The sequence below is a fragment of the Lates calcarifer genome, linkage group LG20 (genome assembly GCF_001640805.2).
Source record: "Lates calcarifer isolate ASB-BC8 linkage group LG20, TLL_Latcal_v3, whole genome shotgun sequence".
Lineage (NCBI taxonomy): Eukaryota > Metazoa > Chordata > Actinopteri > Centropomidae > Lates > Lates calcarifer.
This window is the reverse complement of record NC_066852.1, coordinates 17,138,361-17,158,357: the sequence shown is the minus strand read 5'-3', so window position 1 is coordinate 17,158,357 and position 19,997 is coordinate 17,138,361. Positions and strand designations below refer to the sequence as shown.

At 39.2% G+C, this 19,997-nt stretch overlaps 2 protein-coding genes across 3 annotated transcripts; one reads left to right on the top strand and one right to left on the bottom strand.

Moving 5' to 3' along the window:
- The first annotated feature begins 2,689 nt into the window (after positions 1-2,689).
- LOC108893746 (solute carrier family 22 member 5) lies at positions 2,690-8,981 on the top strand. 2 transcript variants are annotated; one of them, XM_018692066.2, is made up of 14 exons: positions 2,690-2,852; positions 3,105-3,205; positions 3,403-3,520; positions 3,666-4,549; positions 4,861-5,043; positions 5,189-5,292; positions 5,566-5,720; positions 5,824-5,995; positions 6,167-6,299; positions 6,560-6,660; positions 7,043-7,257; positions 7,862-8,044; positions 8,188-8,323; positions 8,853-8,981. In XM_018692066.2, the coding sequence occupies exons 4-14, from the start codon at positions 4,343-4,345 to the stop codon at positions 8,920-8,922; spliced, it is 1,659 nt and encodes a 552-aa protein (XP_018547582.1). In that variant the 5' UTR covers positions 2,690-2,852; positions 3,105-3,205; positions 3,403-3,520; positions 3,666-4,342; the 3' UTR covers positions 8,923-8,981. The 2 variants fall into 2 exon arrangements, with proteins under 2 accessions (XP_018547582.1, XP_018547581.1); XM_018692065.2 differs by lacking the exons at positions 7,862-8,044; positions 8,188-8,323; positions 8,853-8,981 and having other exon boundaries at positions 7,043-7,850.
- A 1,130-nt stretch (positions 8,982-10,111) lies between these two features.
- Positions 10,112-18,057, bottom strand: LOC108893748 (solute carrier family 22 member 5). The gene is made up of 10 exons (XM_018692067.2): positions 17,443-18,057; positions 16,729-16,832; positions 16,205-16,359; positions 15,920-16,091; positions 15,427-15,553; positions 13,893-13,990; positions 12,306-12,520; positions 11,847-12,029; positions 11,018-11,153; positions 10,112-10,244 (listed from the first exon to the last, which is right to left on the bottom strand). Exons 1-10 carry the CDS (start codon positions 17,839-17,841, stop codon positions 10,142-10,144), a joined length of 1,692 nt encoding a protein of 563 aa, XP_018547583.1. The 5' UTR covers positions 17,842-18,057; the 3' UTR covers positions 10,112-10,141.
- Positions 18,058-19,997: the final 1,940 nt, after the last annotated feature.

Genomic DNA, 19,997 nt, shown 5'->3' with positions numbered 1-19,997 from the left:
CTGTCATTGCATGATGTAGCCCCAACATTTACTATCTGGATGAGTAGTTTCAGGAATGTCACATACACTATGTAATATATACCAGACAACATAAAAGAAGTCCCGCAACTTCTTATGTAACAAAATACATAATCTCACATCTGTAAGACACTAATGTCTGATGGCACAAATACAGTGCCATTAAAGCAATCATTTCCTGTGTGGACAAATTAGCTGGCTTACTGAGACAAATAAAACTCAATCGACAATTTCCATTTCCAAATCAGGGACTCTGGTAACTTAACATTTAACAGTGCTGCAAAATTCAGTCAGTTCCTCCAGATAAGCCTGACTAAATACCAGCACACAGACTTTGCTTCCCCACTGTAGGTTAGTTGTTTATAGTCTCAGACTGGATCCAGGCATGATGGAGCACACATATTTGGTATGTAAGCAGAGAGTCTGTGCATCCCACATACACTCAAGATGGTGTCTTTAGGCTGAGAAAGTCAGAAAGTACTGGGAGGTGGACTAATACATTGTTAGTTTTGGTAATTTGATGCCATGTGTTGACAATATGACAGATATAGAAAAATGTTGCCCTCTTTCTTGAAGCATAATCAGACCAGAGCAGGTACACCTGAAGAGACAGGACATTAGAATAAGTCCCATGTAAAACCAGCAATGGACAGCACCTATCAAATGTATTAAATCAATACCATTAATATTGATATCTTCTTGCCTGTGTATTTCATGGCTTAACCGTTAATGTATGGATATTCCAGTGTGACCTGGTGTGCACTGAGCAGTGGAAGCAGCCGTTCACCTCCACAGTTTACTTCGTGGGAGTTCTGCTCGGATCCTTCTTCTCAGGACAGCTCTCAGACAGGTACTGAAAACACCAGCTCCATGTGATATACCCAGAACACTCCACCACTCATTTAAGCTCATGCTGTACCCACAACTTTTAAAAGGATTTGTTCATTTGATACTTACAGCGTGATTTTATACAGAAACAAAGTGCTTTTAAAAAGAAAATGGCGAGCTACATGTATCCTTTATATGTATAGTCAAGAATTCAGTAATACACAGTTTGGAGATTATGTTATGTTGCCTCTTGTGTTGTTGTGCTCATTCCTGGTGCAGATGTAACAGACCTATTCCTGAGGGAGGTTCTGTAGTGCGGTGTCACATTTTATAATGTTGCCTTAAGCAATGTTCTTTTTATAAGCACTACACAACACAATAATATAATAGATAACGTTTATTATCTTGTGTGCACAAGATTAAAGAATATCATCGTCCAGGACTTTGTGGTTTCTGTGATTTAGCACTCTCAAAGAGGTGATTCTGCACTGTGGGTGCAGAATCAAGACTTGCACTTGGAAATAAACCACCACAATACAGTACTTATTTAGACTACTGTATAAGACTTGGTGGACATTTTTTATTTAAATAACTTAGAAGATAATTCAAAATGTTTGCACATCTACTGATCAGATCTCCGACCTTGTAAGTGTAGAGTAAAATGATGTAATAATGTATTTTGGTGATGATTTCATCTCCTTTGTACTTTGTGCCACAGGTTTGGAAGGAAACCTGTTCTTTTTGCAACCATGGCAGTGCAGACTGTTTTTACCTTTGCTCAAGTCTTCTCTCCTTCATGGATCATATTCACCATCCTCCTCTTCATCAGCGGTTTGGGGCAGATATCTAACTTTGTAGCTGCTTTAGTGCTGGGTAAATATAAACATCTCATTCTGTAAATACTGCCATAATAGCTTTACACATTGTCAAGTTTAGTGCAAATAAAAAGGTGTGTTAAACACACTGTACATGCCTACTGGCTCTCTTCATTGTTCACCACATATCTATCTCTTTGTATCTCTTTCTCTCTCTGTGCAGGAGCAGAGATCTTGACTGGCGATGTGCGAGTCCTTTACTCATCTATAGGCACATGTTTAGGCTATGCTGTTGGCTACATGGTCCTCCCTCTCTTCGCTTACTTTATAAGGGAGTGGAGATCTCTTCTGTTGGCTTTGTCTCTGCCTGGCCTGGCCTATGTCCTGCTCTGGTGGTAAGTTGCACTCACTACAGGAAGGCTATGTTTACCTTACCGTAAATGATCATAAATTGTATGCTTATTCTTCCATGAGACTATTTGTGTAGTTCTAAAAAAAAAACCTGAATCACTTATTTTGTAGAAAATACACAGAACTGCATACAAAGAAATTAGAAAAGTGAAGACTTGTGTTAAGAATAGTAGACCAACTTGCAGACTTACTACATAACTGACCGTAACAATATTTTCTGAAATAAAAAAAGACATAGATCAGAACCAACAGTCTGAGCCCTTAGTCTTGTTTTAAAAGTCAGTTTCAGGGGTTACACACTTCCTGTCTGGATGTTAAGGATGAGCAGACCAAAGCTTACAATTCAAAGGCTGTATTTGTTCTACATCCTCTCATCTCTTAGTAAGAGTTTTACAAAAAAGTGATCCCTCTGAAACAAACATAAGTCTAAGATGACTGCATGGCCCTGTAATCTACATGCATGTATAAGACATTTTGACTTGATCTTATGATTTTAGATTCGTTCATTTTGAAAAAGGACCCACTGTGATCATTATTCATGATAAAACTGTTTCCCAGAATAAGCATTATAACTTATATGCACCCTCTTTGTTGCTTTGTCTTTTGATCCAGACTGAACTTTCTGTGTGTCTCCGTGTTGTGTACCGAGGCAGGTTCATGCCTGAGTCTCCCCGGTAGCTGCTCTCTCAGGGAAGAGTGGAGGAGGCTGAAGCCATAGTGAGAAAGGCCACTAAGTGGAACAAAGTTCAGGCTCCTGGGGTTATCTTTGAAGATTACAGTGTGAGTTGAATTTGACTTAAACCAAGTCCCTCAACAAAAGAAAAGTGAAAAAAACACACAGTTGACAAAGATTATTATGAAAAGGACCCTGAATGAACATGACTTGAACAAATGCTTGAATACAATGTCCCTATAAACTGTATCTTAGATTATCACTGTCGGGTGTGTTGCGTTTAGTATAAACAAATCACCAAGGACGGACTGTAATAAATTATTCTAGTCTATTCAAAAGCAAATTCCTTTATCTTGCAGATTAATGAGACAAAGACACATTTGAAGGAACTCCACAGTGTCTTCGATCTGCTGAGGATGAGCAGCATCAGAATCACAACCCTCCTTCTCTGCTTTTTATCGTAAGTATAAACAGTCTTAGCACTTCAATCACTGTAAACTCACAATGAGGTTTTTTTACAAAATTTTAATTTAATTACATTTTTTTAAATGACTTAATCACGGCCATGGTTTGCCAATACACTTAAATCACGTGTCATTAACTGCTGTTTGTATGTAAATTTCTATTCAAACATCTCTGCATCTTCAACTTGCCCAGGTTCACAATGACTGCTGGATACTTTGGCCTGTCCTTCAGCACATCCCAACTCCACACTGACCTGTACATCAGCTGTTTCATCTCAAACAGCATCTACCAATCCACTATAGTGTCTGAGGTAAGTGTCTGTTGGTCTAGTTTAAGCTCTAGTATAGAGATAGCATCAGTAGGAACTGATTAATGTAACAAATGATCATAACATTGACATGGACTCCCCATAGTTCATGTATTCTATTGTAATTGTTCTTGCATGAATATTCCAGTTTGACCTGGTGTGCAGTGAGCAGTGGAAGCAGCCGTTCACTTCAACAATTTACTTCCTAGGAGTTCTTGTTGGAAACACCAATACACAGTGCTGAGAAAAACTCCTTTTTTTATTTACCTTGATTAACTTGTTGGTATTAAATTATAATTTGTTTTGAATGATATAGAACAAAATATAAATTTATATTTTTCTCTTGTTATACTTTGGTTTTTAATTTCTTATTTCTGTGATGTGAACTTTCATTTGTGACATTGTTAGCATGATTGTTTCAATTGTTAAGCAAGTTGCAAGGTCTGTATTTTGTGTTGCTGATATCTAACAAGTGCCCAATAAAACTGAAACTCTTTATTACCTGTGTAATCTTTAACCCGACAGTGACAATAAAAAAAGACTGAGAATTCAACTTATTCTGTGGCATTTGTCTGAGCAGAAACACATTTCTATTACAGATACGACTCACTGTATTAGAAATGTCAAATGTTAATTTAAATATTGCAGTTGTTTGTTGTTATAGTTTTGCATGCCTGGCAGCTATGGATATATTATTATTCACTGTCTAGGGCACAGTAGTAAACAATACTCATAAATTGCTGTGTCAAGAATATTTTTTCAAGGAGGCAGGACAAGGCTGATTAAATCAAGATTGTGCAAGGCACAGGTAGGGAATTTGAGACTATGAAGGATTATGATGACACCACAGCGTTCTTGCATCAGTGGGGACATTTTCAGCAGGTTGTCTTTTTCCTGCTCTGTGCCAGCATCTTTCCCAATGGATTCGGTGCTTTCTCTTTGGTATTCTTGACTGACGTTCCCAATCACTTCTGTCTGGTTCCTGAGGTTAACTTGACCCAAGACTGGCATGAAGCAATTATCCCAGTTGAGGTAAACAAGATTCAGGAAGGTAGAGTTGCAGCTTTGCTTGTTTTCTGAATATGAGCTTTATCATCATCATTGACTTTGTCAGGGGTTTTTTTGTGATGTTACTGCCGTTTTTACTACTATTTTAATGTTTTGATTGTTTATATATTTTTTCTGCATTTGCTGTATAAGGTTGGCCGCTCATACTGTCCCTGATAAAGTCATATGACCACATTTCAGGTTTATACGTAAAGCTATAGAGAGGTACAGGTACTGTGAGGAATGGTGTCCTATCCTAATAACACTGATAAAGTTTGTGTTGCTGTGACTGTGAGGTGGTGAATGGGAAAGAGGAGCTGAGCAGATGCAGCAGATACAGGCTGGACGTGGTCAGAAATCTCTCCGCTCAGGGATACATTCCTGGCAGGGACGTCAACCTCACTGACCTGGAGCAGGAGGACTGTGTGGACGGATGGATCTACAGCAAAGACATCTACCAATCCACTATAGTGTCTGAGGTAAGTGTCTGTTGGTCTAGTTTAAGCTCTAGTATAGAGATAGCATCAGTAGGAACTGATTAATGTAACAAATGATCATAACATTGACATGGACTCCCCATAGTTCACGTATTCTATTGTAATTGTTCTTGCATGAATATTCCAGTTTGACCTGGTGTGCAGTGAGCAGTGGAAGCAGCCGTTCACTTCAACAATTTACTTCCTAGGAGTTCTTGTTGGATCCTTCTTGTCAGGACAGCTCTCTGACAGGTATGAAAACACCAATACACAGTGCTGAGAAAAACTCCTTTTTTTTATTTACCTTGATTAACTTGTTGGTATTAAATTATAATTTGTTTTGAATGATATAGAACAAAATATAAATTTATATTTTTCTCTTGTTATACTTTGGTTTTTAATTTCTTATTTCTGTGATGTGAACTTTCATTTGTGACATTGTTAGCATAGGTAATGCTACATTACATATTGTTATGGCCTTTTTATTTTTATTTGTTCTCATTTTATCTTCTGACTTTTCTCTAGATTTGGAAGAAAGCCTGTTCTGTTTGCAACCATGGCAGTTCAGACAATTTTTACTTTTGCTGAAATCTTCTCACCTTCTTGGACCGTGTTCTCCATCCTCCTCTTCATCAGTGGTTTGGGACAGATCTCCAACTATGTGTCTGCCTTTGTACTGGGTAAATGCTGCAGCAGTATTTTTTCCACATTAGTGATATTGAGTAAGAGACAATTATATATCCTCTGATATTACCTTTTGTACTCCTTTCCCTTTTTGTGCAGGCACTGAGATCTTCACTGGAAATACGCGGGTCCTGTTCTCGTCTATGGGTGTATGTCTTGGCTTTGCCTTTGGCTACATGATACTGCCTCTCTTCGCTTACTTTTTAAGGGACTGGAGATCCCTCCTGTTAGCTTTGTCTCTGCCTGGCTTGCTCTACCTGCCCCTCTGGTGGTAGGTTGCACTCATTACAACAAAATGTATTCATAGTGAGTTCACCTCACCATGCACTACAAATATCATGATTTCACTCTAAGATAATCATTTATCTCCATCTTTGTTGTATTTTTAAACCCCTCTGATTCAGCCTGAACATCTCTGTATCTGTGTTGAATACTGAGGCAGGTTCATTCCAGAGTCTCCTCGATGGTTGCTCTCTCAGGGAAGAGTGGAGGAGGCTGAAGCCATAGTGAGAGATGCTGCTAAGAAGAACAAAGTTGAAGTGCCTCAAGTCCTCTTTGATGATTACAGTGTACATGTAAGTTGGCTTTGGCTTAAATCATGCACTACCCAACACAGGGACAAATGTGTGTGAGGAATGTGAATGTCTATACCTGTCTATTTCCTGGCATTAAACAATCCTACTCAACATTTAGTAGGATTCATCTTTTGTGGAGCATATATGTCACAATGTGCACAATTTCATGGCAGCCCACCCAGCAGTTGTTGAGTTATCGTGGCATAGCATGCCTAAAACTCAACAAATACCTGGTGAGACTGGGGTTTGGTATTTTTCAGGCTGGTAAGATAGAGACACACCCTCAGGAGCATCACAATGTCTTCAACCTGCTGAGGACCAGTAACATCAGATATACAACTGTCATTCTGTGCATGGTGTGGTGAGTATCCAGTCTGAGCATGTCAATTACCATTCACAGGCAACTAGATTTTTGGCATTATTACATAGATTTTAGTCCTGTGTAGCTGCACACATACTGTGGAGAGCAAGCCACTTCAGACCTTCTTCCAGCACTTGTTTAAATTCATATCCTGGAAAATTTAATTCTTGAAATATAATATCCTTCAACACTCACTTTTTAATCACTGGCATGTATCTATGTATTTCAGCTAAAACCCTCTCAACCATTTGTTGTTTTTTTTCTTTCAGATTTTTGTTTTTTGTCACATTGCACTCTAAGCTGCCCTGTCATGATGGCAGTGAAGTGTTAATAAGCATCCAAAATCTAACATTCTTGGTTTCCCGCTGCTCTGTCTTTCCAGGTTCACTCTGAGCACCGGCTACTTTGGCCTATCCCTAAACACATCCCGACTCCATGCTAACCCCTATATAAGCTGCTTCATCTCAGCAGCTGTAGAGGTGCCTGCATATATTTCCAGCTGGCTGGCCCTGCGTTATCTTCCTCGACGACTCTCTGTCATCTGTATCTTGCTCTTTGGAGCAGTGTCACTGTATTTCATTCAACTGGTGCCTCAAAGTAAGCATCAAAATTGCAATAGATTGAGGTTTCTCAGATGTGAACATTTTTGCTGCCAGAATAATGTCTTGTCATCAAATAACAATTTAGATGTGTTGCACAAGATGCTGATAGAGTGGCACCACATGTTTCAGATGGCAGATAGTACTTCAAAGCTACACATCTGCACATCTCTACAAGCTGTATATGTAATGCTAGACTCATTCCTTGTAAGACTACATTTCAGTCAATCAGTTATTATTACCAGTGACATCTCGCTCAAAGCTGGCAGAACTTTGCAAGTTAACAGGGCAAAACAGAAATTCACAAAAACAGGTTTTCTAATTCAAACAGGTACGTACATCTCTTCCCTGATTTTCCTGTTGAATTCCTGGAACTGTACTTGTAAAAACACAAACTGGCAGCATATGACACTTACATGAGCCTAAACAATTAAAATGTTTGTTATCACAATATTGCCTGTATCCCAAAAATATCTTTACGCCTTTTGGTCCAAGGAAAAAAAGGTTTAAAAAAGTCTCCAAATACCATGCATTTATCAAGTGCTATGTATCACGCAGAGACAGAATTGTGTTTCTATTCTCTTTAATTTCTTATCCTTCAGGTTTATCAGCTCTGTCTGTTGTACTGGAGATGTTGGGTAAATTTGGTATTACCACTGGTACAGCCCTGATGTTTGCCTACACTGCAGAGCTTTACCCAACTGTGCTCAGGAACACAGCAGCGGGCACGTGTACAACTGTTTCGAGAATTGGCAGCTGCATCTCACCTTTTTTGTTGCAGCTGAGTGAGTAAACTAGACCTCAGTATTTATTGTACACATTTGTTCAATCTGGATATATCTCAGAGCATTTACATATATTTATTTATAGTGTAGATGATCAATATATATATACTCTCCCATCCTAATTTAATCTTCTCCTTGTACAGGTGTTTACTTTAAGTACCTGCCATACATTACACTGGGGACTCTGGCTGTTGTGTCTGCCTTTGCTACCCTCTTCCTCCCAGAGAGTTTTGGGCAACCTCTACCTCAAACTGTTCAGCAGATGCATCAGAGAGAAAGGTGAGATGCCTACAGAATACATAGATTCTTTTAAGCTTCTCCCATGTCAATCTTTTTATAATATACAAATGAATATACATTATTAATTCATGTATTTAAAAGCTCTCGTGTGGATTTGAAACTTTCTGACTTTGGATGTTTTAAAATATCAACTACGTAGCAAAACATCTGTACTTATTCAGTTGTCAAAGCCAAATGTCGAGTTTTAATTTAAGGAGCTTTACACATCACTATCATTAGTGTATAATGATAGTGTGACATATAGTGTCCTGGTCCTTTCTCTCTGGAGGATCCAGGTTCTCGAGAGCATTTAGTCCCATAGTAAAAAAGTGGTGGATTTTAAGTAGTTCAAAAGAGTTCTGGGGTCATGCTGAAGAAGGAATAAAATTAGTAGTATGTGCAAGGTGTTTCAGACAAGAAAACAGCCACAAAAACATAAACTGTCACAGATTATTCTTTTAATATAAAAATCAAAACCAATGTCCTCATTGTCGTCATGACTATGTTTGTTTATCTTTTGTCCCAACAGGATGAAGTGCCCATTCATCACTAGAAAGGAGTGCTCAAAACCTGTGGTGCTTTTTGAAAGTCAACTCTGATTGTCTAAGACATTATGTACATGAATGAGATTATAAGAAAAACAATTACAAATATTCTTATCATGTATTATTGCCACTGTTTGCTGTTTTTACTATTCCAAGTTGACTTAATCCTATAGCTCATTGTTGTGCTGTACTTTTTTTGTTGCATTGTGAAGGTGATTTTAAGGTCTTTAGTACAAGTAAGGTCTCAAAGCAATAGTTCATAGTCTGTATTAAGGGTAGCTGTGAAGACAATACTAAGAGTCAAGCTGGCCCAGTTCCCACTGGCAGTTGCCATAGCAAATGGTTGCAGTAAAGACCCTACTCTTGTAAAAGATGATGTTAAACCAAGCATTTCATCGAGGGAGTAAACAGTCATAATACTGACATACATACCTTGGGGACATTTGGGGACATTAGCATTGCATGAAATATACAACATGACTTAGGATAACGTGGTTTAATGCTTAGGATTTCGTACCCAATAGAATCTTCTCACAAGCATGGAAGGCCTTGTGGTCTCATGAATAATAACCTTCAGTATTGGGTGGCATTGCACTTTAACTTGTATTGCTGATCTCTGTTCACTTCGATCAAGCTACAATAAATGTGTCTCTTGAAACTTCCTCCATCACGACACAACCAGCTCGTCATCACAAATTGGCATCAAAAACAGGATCCCAAGAGAACTATGGCTAAGTGAAGGGTAAGTGCAAAGTTTCTTTTATGTTTGACTGGATTGTAAAGAAACTGTATTGTTTATGCAGTTTGACTGTGAACACCTAAGGCCTGGATGAGACCAGGGTTTGGTGTCTGAGGAGTGTCGACCACCCTGCAAATGCAACAGACCCCCTTTCAGATTGGTCTACTCTTTGCATGTTGTGTTCAATCGCAAATATGTGTACAAAATATTTATTAGAAATGTTTATATGCACGTGTTAATGTTAAACAAAAGTTGCCGTTGAATATCTATAAAACTCTAAATGTGGCTACTGGCTCTGATTTACTTGTTGTCAGAGCATTAGAAAGTTTCTTCTGTGTATATTATTAATTTTGTTGTCTGTTTTCCACCTAGAGGCACCATTATATTCTGTCATCTTCCTCTATCGTGTTGCAGTCACATAATTTCACACATCCTGTGACAAAATAATTATAGCTACATATGACAAATGTCCATTCAGCAGATTTGTGCACATGAGACTTGATGTTTGTCCAGTTATCCCCCTCAAGCTGGATATCAGTGCTGCTCCCTGTTTAAGGGAGAACCCGAAGACTTAGTTTCACCTGTGTTTTCCTCTTCTTCCGTTTGTGTGACTGTATAAAGCGTCTTCTGACAGCACCTAGAGTTAAAAAAAAAAAAAAACACACAGTTACAGTAATGATTCACAGACAAAGAGTAGTGCAGAGCATTTTTTGTAAAATGTACCTGATGCCCCCTCCAGTGGGACCCAGTGCACACACACTCACCCTTCCTAAAACAACTCACACAGTTTTGCTCAGATTGTCCTGAGTCATGTCGGCTGACTGACCTGTGAAGCTCACAGTGTGACAGTGATAGCAGTTTTATCTAGATGGAGATACCGTGTAGGTTGTATGGAATTGGGTGAGTGCAGGAAATGCTGTTCACCAAGTTAATTAAATCTGATCTGAATTTGAATCATATACTTCACACGATGAGTTAACTATTTATACTTGACCCATATGCTGCTGTTTTTACTGAATTGTATATTTGTAAAGACAAGACAAGCATTATAATGTCTTAGTCTGTTCAAAGAATTAATTCATTTCTTTTGAACAGACTCATTCAAGTCAAGATTGAAGGTTGATGTCACTGTCATCTGTAAAGTGTACAGATATAAGAGTGGTATCAATCTTCTCACTAAACTCTGTGGAAAAAGTGTATTTCACAAAATGTCAAACTCTTCTAGGTGGCTTTGTCTCCTTCTGGTTAAACATACAGTAATGGCTGTAGTGGGTACATTTTTAACATGAATAGAAAAATAAAACTGTCAAAACCAAGACTACTTCAAGCTTAACATTAACTAATGCCCAATCCAAATCTGTAATAACCCTAGCCCCTTGGAAACGCTGCTACAGGGAGGTGTAGTCTTACCCAGGGAAGCGTTGCATGTGAGCGATGGTCTCGGGCAGAGGCATTCCATAGCTCTCAGGCAGCAGGAGACTCAGCAACCCGGACAGAGCTGTAAGACTTCCCACAAGGATGTAAGGCAGTGAAATAGAATAGCTTCCTGTGGCAACACATCAGAGGAAGAGGCAGTGAAAAACAACCTTAGCTTCAACGGTACCACAGAGCAGTTAAAGAGACAAAAGGTGGATTTTAAGTATCTTTCAATAAATCTTCACAGAAACTTTTGTAGCTGACTTCCAAACCAGACTGGTCTATCCAATCTGAGTGCTAATTAAGCCTGCTTTTATGTTTTTGTTCTAGTGATTGTCGTTTGATTTTGTGAAGGGACCAGCTTCTTGTTAGCCTCTTGTTTAAATAGTTTTTGTCCAAGCCAGTTGGGAAAAGGACTGCTTTTCTTGGCAATGCATCTAAATAATTCCCTCCACTTCCATATATTAAAAACTATAACTGTAACTGGTGAATGCTGAGGATTGGACAATTTAGACCCAAACAACAAAGAGGCATCATTTTGGAAAGGGAGATTGAGATAGAGAAAAGAAAACACAAGTATATATGAACTGAAAATAAGTTAAGCAGAACTGACAACAAAGCAGGTGACGTCTCTTAAATAGTCATGAATGAGCATCTGTTTTGCTTTTTCATGCTTGTGCAAAAACTAAAAGATAATAAAACTTAGATATTTAGGATGCCTTCCTAAATACTAGTCAGCTAGCACATACCCCATAGTGATCATCAGGCAGCTGAGTGATGGAACAAACTGCCTTACTTTTGGCAGAGGTAAGAGCATCCTTACTTAAGTAAATAAAGTATGGGGCAATGATGCTTCCTATTCTGGAGGCCATAGAGCAGGCGCCGACAGCTGTATTCCTCAGTACAGTCGGGTAGAGTTCAGCTGAGTAGGCATATACGATTGCAAATGCTGTTGTCACTGCAAACTTCCCTGCCATCTCCAGTGTTATGGCTAGAGAGATGAGGTCTGGAAGGAATAAAGCATTTAATGTTCAAGGTTACATGTGAGTCTTTAATTAAATAAGTTGACAATTCTAACTGTTTCTACTTAGATTAAAATGAGCACATCTCAGGTTCAGTGTGTACCTGCATGTCTGTATCTGCTTGCATGTGAGCAAACTGGAGCCTCTCACTATATACTGATAAAATTATGATATGAAACAATCTCTCATAAAAGAGCAAATAAGAGAAATAATCAGAAATCAAAGCTTAGGTTAAGATGTTGTCCATTGAAATTTCATACTTGCTGGTATGAGCAGCATGAGTAGTAGAAACAGTCCTCCCATGAAGAGGGACAAGGAGAGGCTCAGTCGTCTGGAACACCAGCGAAACAAAACCCATGATAAAGTGTAGGCTGGCATCTCGACCACAGCTGACAGGAAACAGTTGAAGTACGCGTCACCATGAAGGTTCCCCGTATTCAGGGAAAGCACAAAGTAGGCGATAGTCAGAGTGTTCCTGTGGGGATAATTGTTCGTCATAAATAACATACTAGGAGATGTTTATTACCTAGTACAGGAAATGGCATAACACTACAGTAAACTACACGAAACTGTTTTTGACCGTCATCTGTTAAATGCTGTGGTAAATGTACAGTATGTGAACAAATGAAATTAAGGTGAATCAAAAGCTGCAGAGGAACAGAGGGAAAGACTTTCTCAACTAGCCACTTGTTGACTCTTTAGCTGAGTGGTGTAGATCACAAATACAGAATATGGTGATTAATTAAGACTGGATCTGCCCTCCCTTGTAGCAGGAGAACAGAACTGAACAGAGAGGCCTGATGGGATGGTCACAGCAAACCCAATGAGGATGCAGTCACAACAGCAGTCAACAAAACACCAGCTCCAGTAAGTATAAACAATATTTTTACAATACCAGTGGATCAAATGACTAATTTGTAATGTGAAAGGAGCTGCTTGTAATGAAAAACCTTCAGAAAATTATTAGCCAACTGCTGTTTCCCTCTGCTCTGCAGAGCTTAATTGGCTCTTGTAACTCATTGTTTCTGTTCTCTGGTGTACATCTTAGTTAGTGAACAGTAAACAGACTGCATTCATCAGGTGGATGCAAACAGGATTTTAGATTAATGCTAAGGTTGCTACACATTTGCTAGATATGTAAATAGTCAACCATTTGCTTACAGATTTTCCATTTGAACTTAAAAGGTAACATGTTGTTGTTGTATTTACAGTTTCTACTGCTGACAAGTGGCCAATAAATCTGTTACTGTAGGTTGTAGGTATTGTAAGGTTAAAAAAAAGTAACAGCATATACAATGGGCAATTGCAATATTGCAGACAGGAGACACTGAAGAAAACTGAAAATAAAAAAGAAAGGTTTCAAGTGTCCTAATGACAAACTAAGGAAGAGGAAGAGTTTTTGGTAAATATTGATCCCCAGACACCAAGGTAGCAGAGGAGCTATAAAGTTTGTGAGTCCCTCAATAGCAGCAAAACATGACATGCAACTTAGAGCTTATCCACCTGCTATGGTTAGCATGACGTAAGACTAAGTGGAACTGTTTCCAAATCAAAGAAAAGTCAAGCTGCATCTGTTGTCAGACTCAGCAAGGAAGAGAGCACAGGAAGAATAACAGACATACTGTGCAGTTACATAAAACCTGATTTTGATCTTAGTTGCAGGCTTCACAGCACCTGACAGGTCGTTATTTGTTGTTAGTGAAATGGGCTGACATGTGATCGAAGTGATGCATGAACAGGCTGAGACTGTGTGTGTGTATGAGAGTGCTTGTGTGTGTGTGTGTGTAGCTGTGCATGCAGGGTCACTGTACTGAATGTGGGGGTCAGATGGGACAGCAGGGACTCACCAGACCAGCCACAGCGTGACAGAAATCCAGCGGATGTTTGGAGAACGTAGTAGGTCACAGATGTTGTGGGCTGTCCCCTTCTCAGGCTGAAGTTCTATCTGTGGGGCAGCAGAGCACGTGGAACAACAAGCACTTAATAAGCAGAGGCACCAGTCTGGAAATAATTTCATTAGAGGCAACACTGGGCATGCATGGCCACTTGCTGAGTGAACACATGCATGTGCACAAGTTCATACATACAGTAACCTAAACATGGGGATCAGAAATTATGCCCTTGTACTACTAGCATCTCTAAGTTATGTTTTCTAAACCATTTGTCATTCAAAGTGATATTGATTTAACTACTGGCACTTTTTAACCCATGCAGAGGGTCCACTGTCTGTTTCCAAGGTGGACAGTGGGGGGTAACATGCATCTACACAGAGGAAAGGTCATTAATGTGGTGGTTTTGTTTTTCTGGGACAAAGTTCACAGTTCAGAGGTTGGATTTGGGTGTGGCCAGCTTGTTGGAAGAATGAAATGTGCAGAGAAATAGCTGCATTTTTACAGTTAATTAAAAACAGTTAGCTCCTTTGGTGGAACAGCCACATCCAGTGGCTCAACATATAGCTTCTTTATCACACTGACAGACATTACAGTCTCCCTATAACACCTAAACTTCTACAATAAAAAGCAAAAGCACTTTTACAGCAGTAAATACACATCTGACAAAAAACATAAAAAAAACAAACTTAAATTATGTCATAAGAGTTGGGGTTGAAGTTTGGACATTTTGGCAAACTACTCCAGTAACAGAAGGGAATCCCATGAGTAAATCTTGGTAAACACCTCTGTCTGCTGCAATCTAGATTAGCGTTCACTCGTGCAGAACAGTAAATGATTATATCACACTGAGCAGTGAACCCAACAAGGTTCACGCTGTCCATCTCAGAAGTAAATGTGCCAAGGCATGCTGACCCACAGCAAACCAGTATGAGAAGGGAAATGAGTAGAAACTGGTTAATGGTTCAGGTGCAGGGGTTACAGATGTAGTGTGTATTTAAGAATAGAAGGCTAAATTCACTTTGGTGATCACCTCTGATGTGATAATTTTCCCTTTTCGTCTGCATTTTGTGTAGTGACAGTCCATAAGACAGATTTGGGTCTGTATTTTTGTGATTTAGGTACCTTAACTTATGCAGGTCTTCAAGCAGGTGTGATCTAATTTTCAAGAGGAGAAACAGTAACTTTAAAGCTAAAATCATGTTTACAAGAGAGAGTTGCACACTTGCTTTTGTAAAGATATGTTAAAAGAACTGTATGTCATACAGTGTAAAATACAGATGCTACTGTGATAATTTAAACTGAGAAACAGTCACTTGAAGCTATCTAAAAACTCCCCACCCCCATCCCTCATGTTCAACAACTTGTACTGACTTCCAACATTCTAAACCTGTTGTACGTCTGGTCACCCCAGCATCCAGGACAGAGGTCAGTGCCCAGCGCCTTGGTGTTTTTTGCACTCACATCATCCAGTTTTCCAGTGAGATCTCACCTGGGAAGGAATAAAGATGACCGGTGGTGCCTCGATTTTGTTCCTCTTAGCAGCAGCTCTCACTATGGCCTCAGCCTCTTCTATTCTTCCCTGAGACAGAAGCCACCGAGGAGATTCTGGTACGTACCTACCTCATTACACAACAGAGTGGACAGTCAGAGAGAGAGCTTCAACCCCTTGGAGGAGGGGAAAACATTCTATACAGCAAATATACAACTGAGGCTTAAGAGTAAAACCTACCCAACACTAGCCTTCAACTAATCAGTTATTCAATTAACTGTTTGAGCTCTAAAATCGTGCAAAAAACTTTTTAAACATGTCAAAGGCATCCCTACAAATCTAATAAGAACCACAAGAGATGGGAATAATCAACATATGTGAACACTCCCCTAGCACCTCTACAGGCCCTCTATACATCAGTCAGCAGTACAGAAAAGCATTATCAGTTGACCTACACAGACACACACACAAGCAAACACACACACCTACCTACCACCAGACAGGCACACAAAGGAAGCCAAGCAGGGTGAGGGCGAGGAGAAGCATCCTCCAATCTCTGATGAAGAAAGCAAACAGCGGCAGCAGCATGTAGCCTGCACCAAAGAACAGACTCACGCCCGCAGTGGAAAAAATTGTCCGCACGCTTGGTCCAAAAATCTCTGCTCCTAAAAAAAAATAAGAACAATTTTTGAAAATGAGAGAAATGTATTGCATTAGCGTTTGATTGTTAGCGGCTAAATAATTCAGAGAGTCAGTGAGAAGGGGGATATGAAAGTACCTAACACAAACGCAGCCACATAATTGGAGATTTGTCCCACCCCGACCACAAAGTACAGGGCGCAGAACACGGCCCAGGATTGAGAAAAGATCTCGAAGAATGTGAACAGTATCTGGACTGCTATGGTAACAACCAGCACTGTTTTCCTCCCATACCTGAAAAGGACATAAAACACAGGTAAGTCACCAAATTAGCATTCTGTGTAGATGTGTATATGTGTAGTCTTGCAAATCTTTGAACATTGTGTGCTACCGCTTGAGTTTGACATTTTGATTTTACACATTACATATTGTATCTTTTAAGGCAGACTATGAATCCCTTAATGTGTGAAACTGTGCTTCTGCTTTCACCTATATATTGACTTGTACATTAAGAGAAAGCCTTTCTAATCTATCTAGAGGGCGTGGTGAATTTGAGCACTGATTAGCCTACCACATGTATGGCCTTTTGTTTTGTCAGAAAATTACTGCTGGCACAGGGATGTGTTTAGTGACATGTCCATACTGACATCTTTTGTCCATCACCTGTCAGAGAGCTGTCCTGAAATGAAGGAGCCAGTGAGAACGCCACAGAAGAAGACAGAGGAAGTCAACGGGTTCTTCCACCTGTTATCACACACCAGGTCCCACTGCAAGACACACACACACACACACACACACACACACACACACACATTCACATGCAGAACAGATCAGAGTACATCGAGTACAGTACAGTACAGTACATCAAGTGCCAAATCCTTAAGTTGTGATTCTTAAAACAAGTCTGTTGACACAGTGCTGTATCACTTCATAAGGTTTAAACATAATGTTGATATATGTTGGAACATAATGATAAAAGATATTATTATTATTATGTTGTAACATGTATTGATGGGAGGTGGACGACAAAACACCTATATCAGCAGACACAAGGTAAAACAAAATGTATTTCTGTCCCATACATGTTTCTAATGGTTGATTGATTGATCTCCAAATGTAGTTTATTTTTGTTGCTTTTGTTTGTATTTTGTGTCTATTCTGTTGTCAAGATGTAATGTAGATTTTGTAGTTGAGGAAAATCGCAGTGGGTGATTAAAACTCATTCATCTCTGCCTCAGCCAGCTCATAACATCTGACAATTTTAAAGGGACTTTTTTTTTTAGTGTTTTTAAGTTCCAGCCAGATAAGTTAAAATTAATTCTCGAATGACGCAGCTGCAGCTTCTTCTACATTTGAGACCTGCGCGGGTTCACAAACCTCAGATACGATAGTAGCAATGTAAACGCTGCGGTCATATTCCCACCCGTCCAAGCAGCCTTCTCTCGGCACATTAGACAGATTAACATCAACGCCGGGCAGTAGACCTGTCTCCGAGAAACTCCGCATGTCATTAAGTTTGTATCTGGAGCACTTGCTGGGCACCAACGCGCCGCTGTGGTTGTCCACCTCCAGTGGGATGCTGCTGTTCCTCCACGCGGCGGTGAGGTTGACGTGCTCGGGGATGAGGCAGCGGTGGGACGGCGTGTCAGCGAGAAACACGATGGCCAGGGCGGTGAAACCGTTGGGTACGGTGCTCAGGCAGAGCAGGAAAAACACCTGCTGCTGGAAAGGTCCCCATTCTCCGAGGAAGGCGGTGGCAGCTTCGTAGTCGGTCATCCTGTCTGGGAACGCTCCAGGCGCACAGAGTGGGTTAGAGTTAACGAGAGACACGAATGAAGGACTTTGCAGTGGGCATTTCTAAAGTAGTGGTTTTGTTTCAGCTACTAAACCATCCCACCCACCACCCGCTGTATTAATTTGGCTGTGGTTTCTCTGTGGTCTATCACTCCCAAGATGATTACCTGGCCTGTTGCGACAGTTCACTTTAACAGATACACGGCAGGTATTACAGTTGACACTGCAATAAACTGCCATACAATAATATATGGTGTTAATGTTTCATTTTACTGTATCAGTACTGCAGTAAAACAGGCCTGAACTGTTTTAGTTGGCATAGTTGAGAAACCAAAGGCTTATTTTCCATGTCAGTCAAATTATAATATCATATATATATATATATATATATATATATATATATATATATATATATATATATATAATATTACTATCTGTATTATTTGTATGGTCAAAAATAGTAGGCCTACCAGCCAGACACCAGCCACATTAGGCTAATCTAGTGTAAGAACACATTTATTTATTCCATATTAGTGTGAGGAAAGCATGCTACATAGCCTTTCACATCTTAACCCTGTCATCAATTCCTTATATAAAAATGAGATGAAAAAAAATCAAATGTAGAAATCACATTACCTCATAGATGGGGCATAAAGGTGAAGTAGTCATGATGTATCCATCATTCCATGTCTGCTTATAATTTCCAGCATTGATCTCTTTAAGACAAATGTGCGCATGGAAGCAACACCACTGTTCTTCCATATTTTCCAAAATCTTCATAGTAAAAAGTAAATATAAATTAGATCAAATTAGGTTGCATAGCTTCTTATGAACTGCTATGAGATAATTAATCGATCGTCAGTGTTATATAGTTAAACCAATGAGTGACATTACCATGTAGAAACATGTTTTTATCCAGACAGTTGTATCAAAAATCAAAACACAAAGTAACTGCATTGATGAAGTCCATTGTTAAAGGGCAATCAGGAGAAAGTCACTGTGGCAGGCACAACCTCTCTCTCCTACGCTACCATATTAATATACAGTTCAACATTTCTTATTTTTTACTTGCCTATGACTATCTCTATTGTTTGTTTCAGAGTCAGATTATAAAGTACTGTCCTTTGTTACAACTCCTTAAAGATCTTCCATCTCCCTTCACCAGAGCAGCAGACACTCTCATTGGCCTGTCCAGTGCCTCTCTACCTCACACATGTGTGACAGGAAAGGGTCATGTCCTTAAACACTGTAATCATTTCCTCAACAACTGTTTATAACACTTCAGAACCATGGTAGACAAATGGCACCCTGTGGGCCGAATCTGGCCGTCCAAAAATATATTTGGCTGAGGTCTTCCAAAGTGCTTATATGAGTTTTCTCCACACATGCACCTTAATACTGCCCCATCATGAAGAGATACAGCTTGAGCCTATTTCAGATGAATTGGATCATCTAAGTGGAACAACCCTTATACCACAGGACAAAGAGTTGTTATTGTTCATCAGTAACTCAGAGTGTAAGCAGTTCATATAAGAGTGCCAGTTTAGTGTCTCAAGTCATTTCACCGTCAATTCAATGTTATTCCAAAAGAAGATAAAGTGTGTCTATGGTAAATGATTATTTCCAGTAGATGATTTTGCCTCCATAATCTGAAATAAAAGAAAACTATATAATAATATGATGTAATTAAAAAAAAAAAAAAAAAAAAAAAAAAAAAAATATATATATATATATATATATATATATATATATATATATATATATATTTTTTTTTTTTTTTTTTTTTTTTTTTTTTTTTTTTTTTTTTTTACGATACAAGACAAAACATCATCCAAGAAGAGCAACTGGACTTGGTGGACTTGGACTTTACTAAAAGATATTTCATCTCTCATCCAAGAGGCTGCTTTGATAGAAGCCCAAAGTCCAACTGCCCTTGATTTAGCACCTCAAGAATAACCATGATGTGGATGACTGAGAATCTTCACAGACATCAAGACTACTCACTAAAACAATGCCCCAACTACGGCCACACAAAACAAAGAAACTACCATACAGAAACCCTTCATATTTAAATGCCTGTGCTGATGGCACTCATGTGCTCTTACATGTCACATGCAGGAAATCACTTTCACACACTC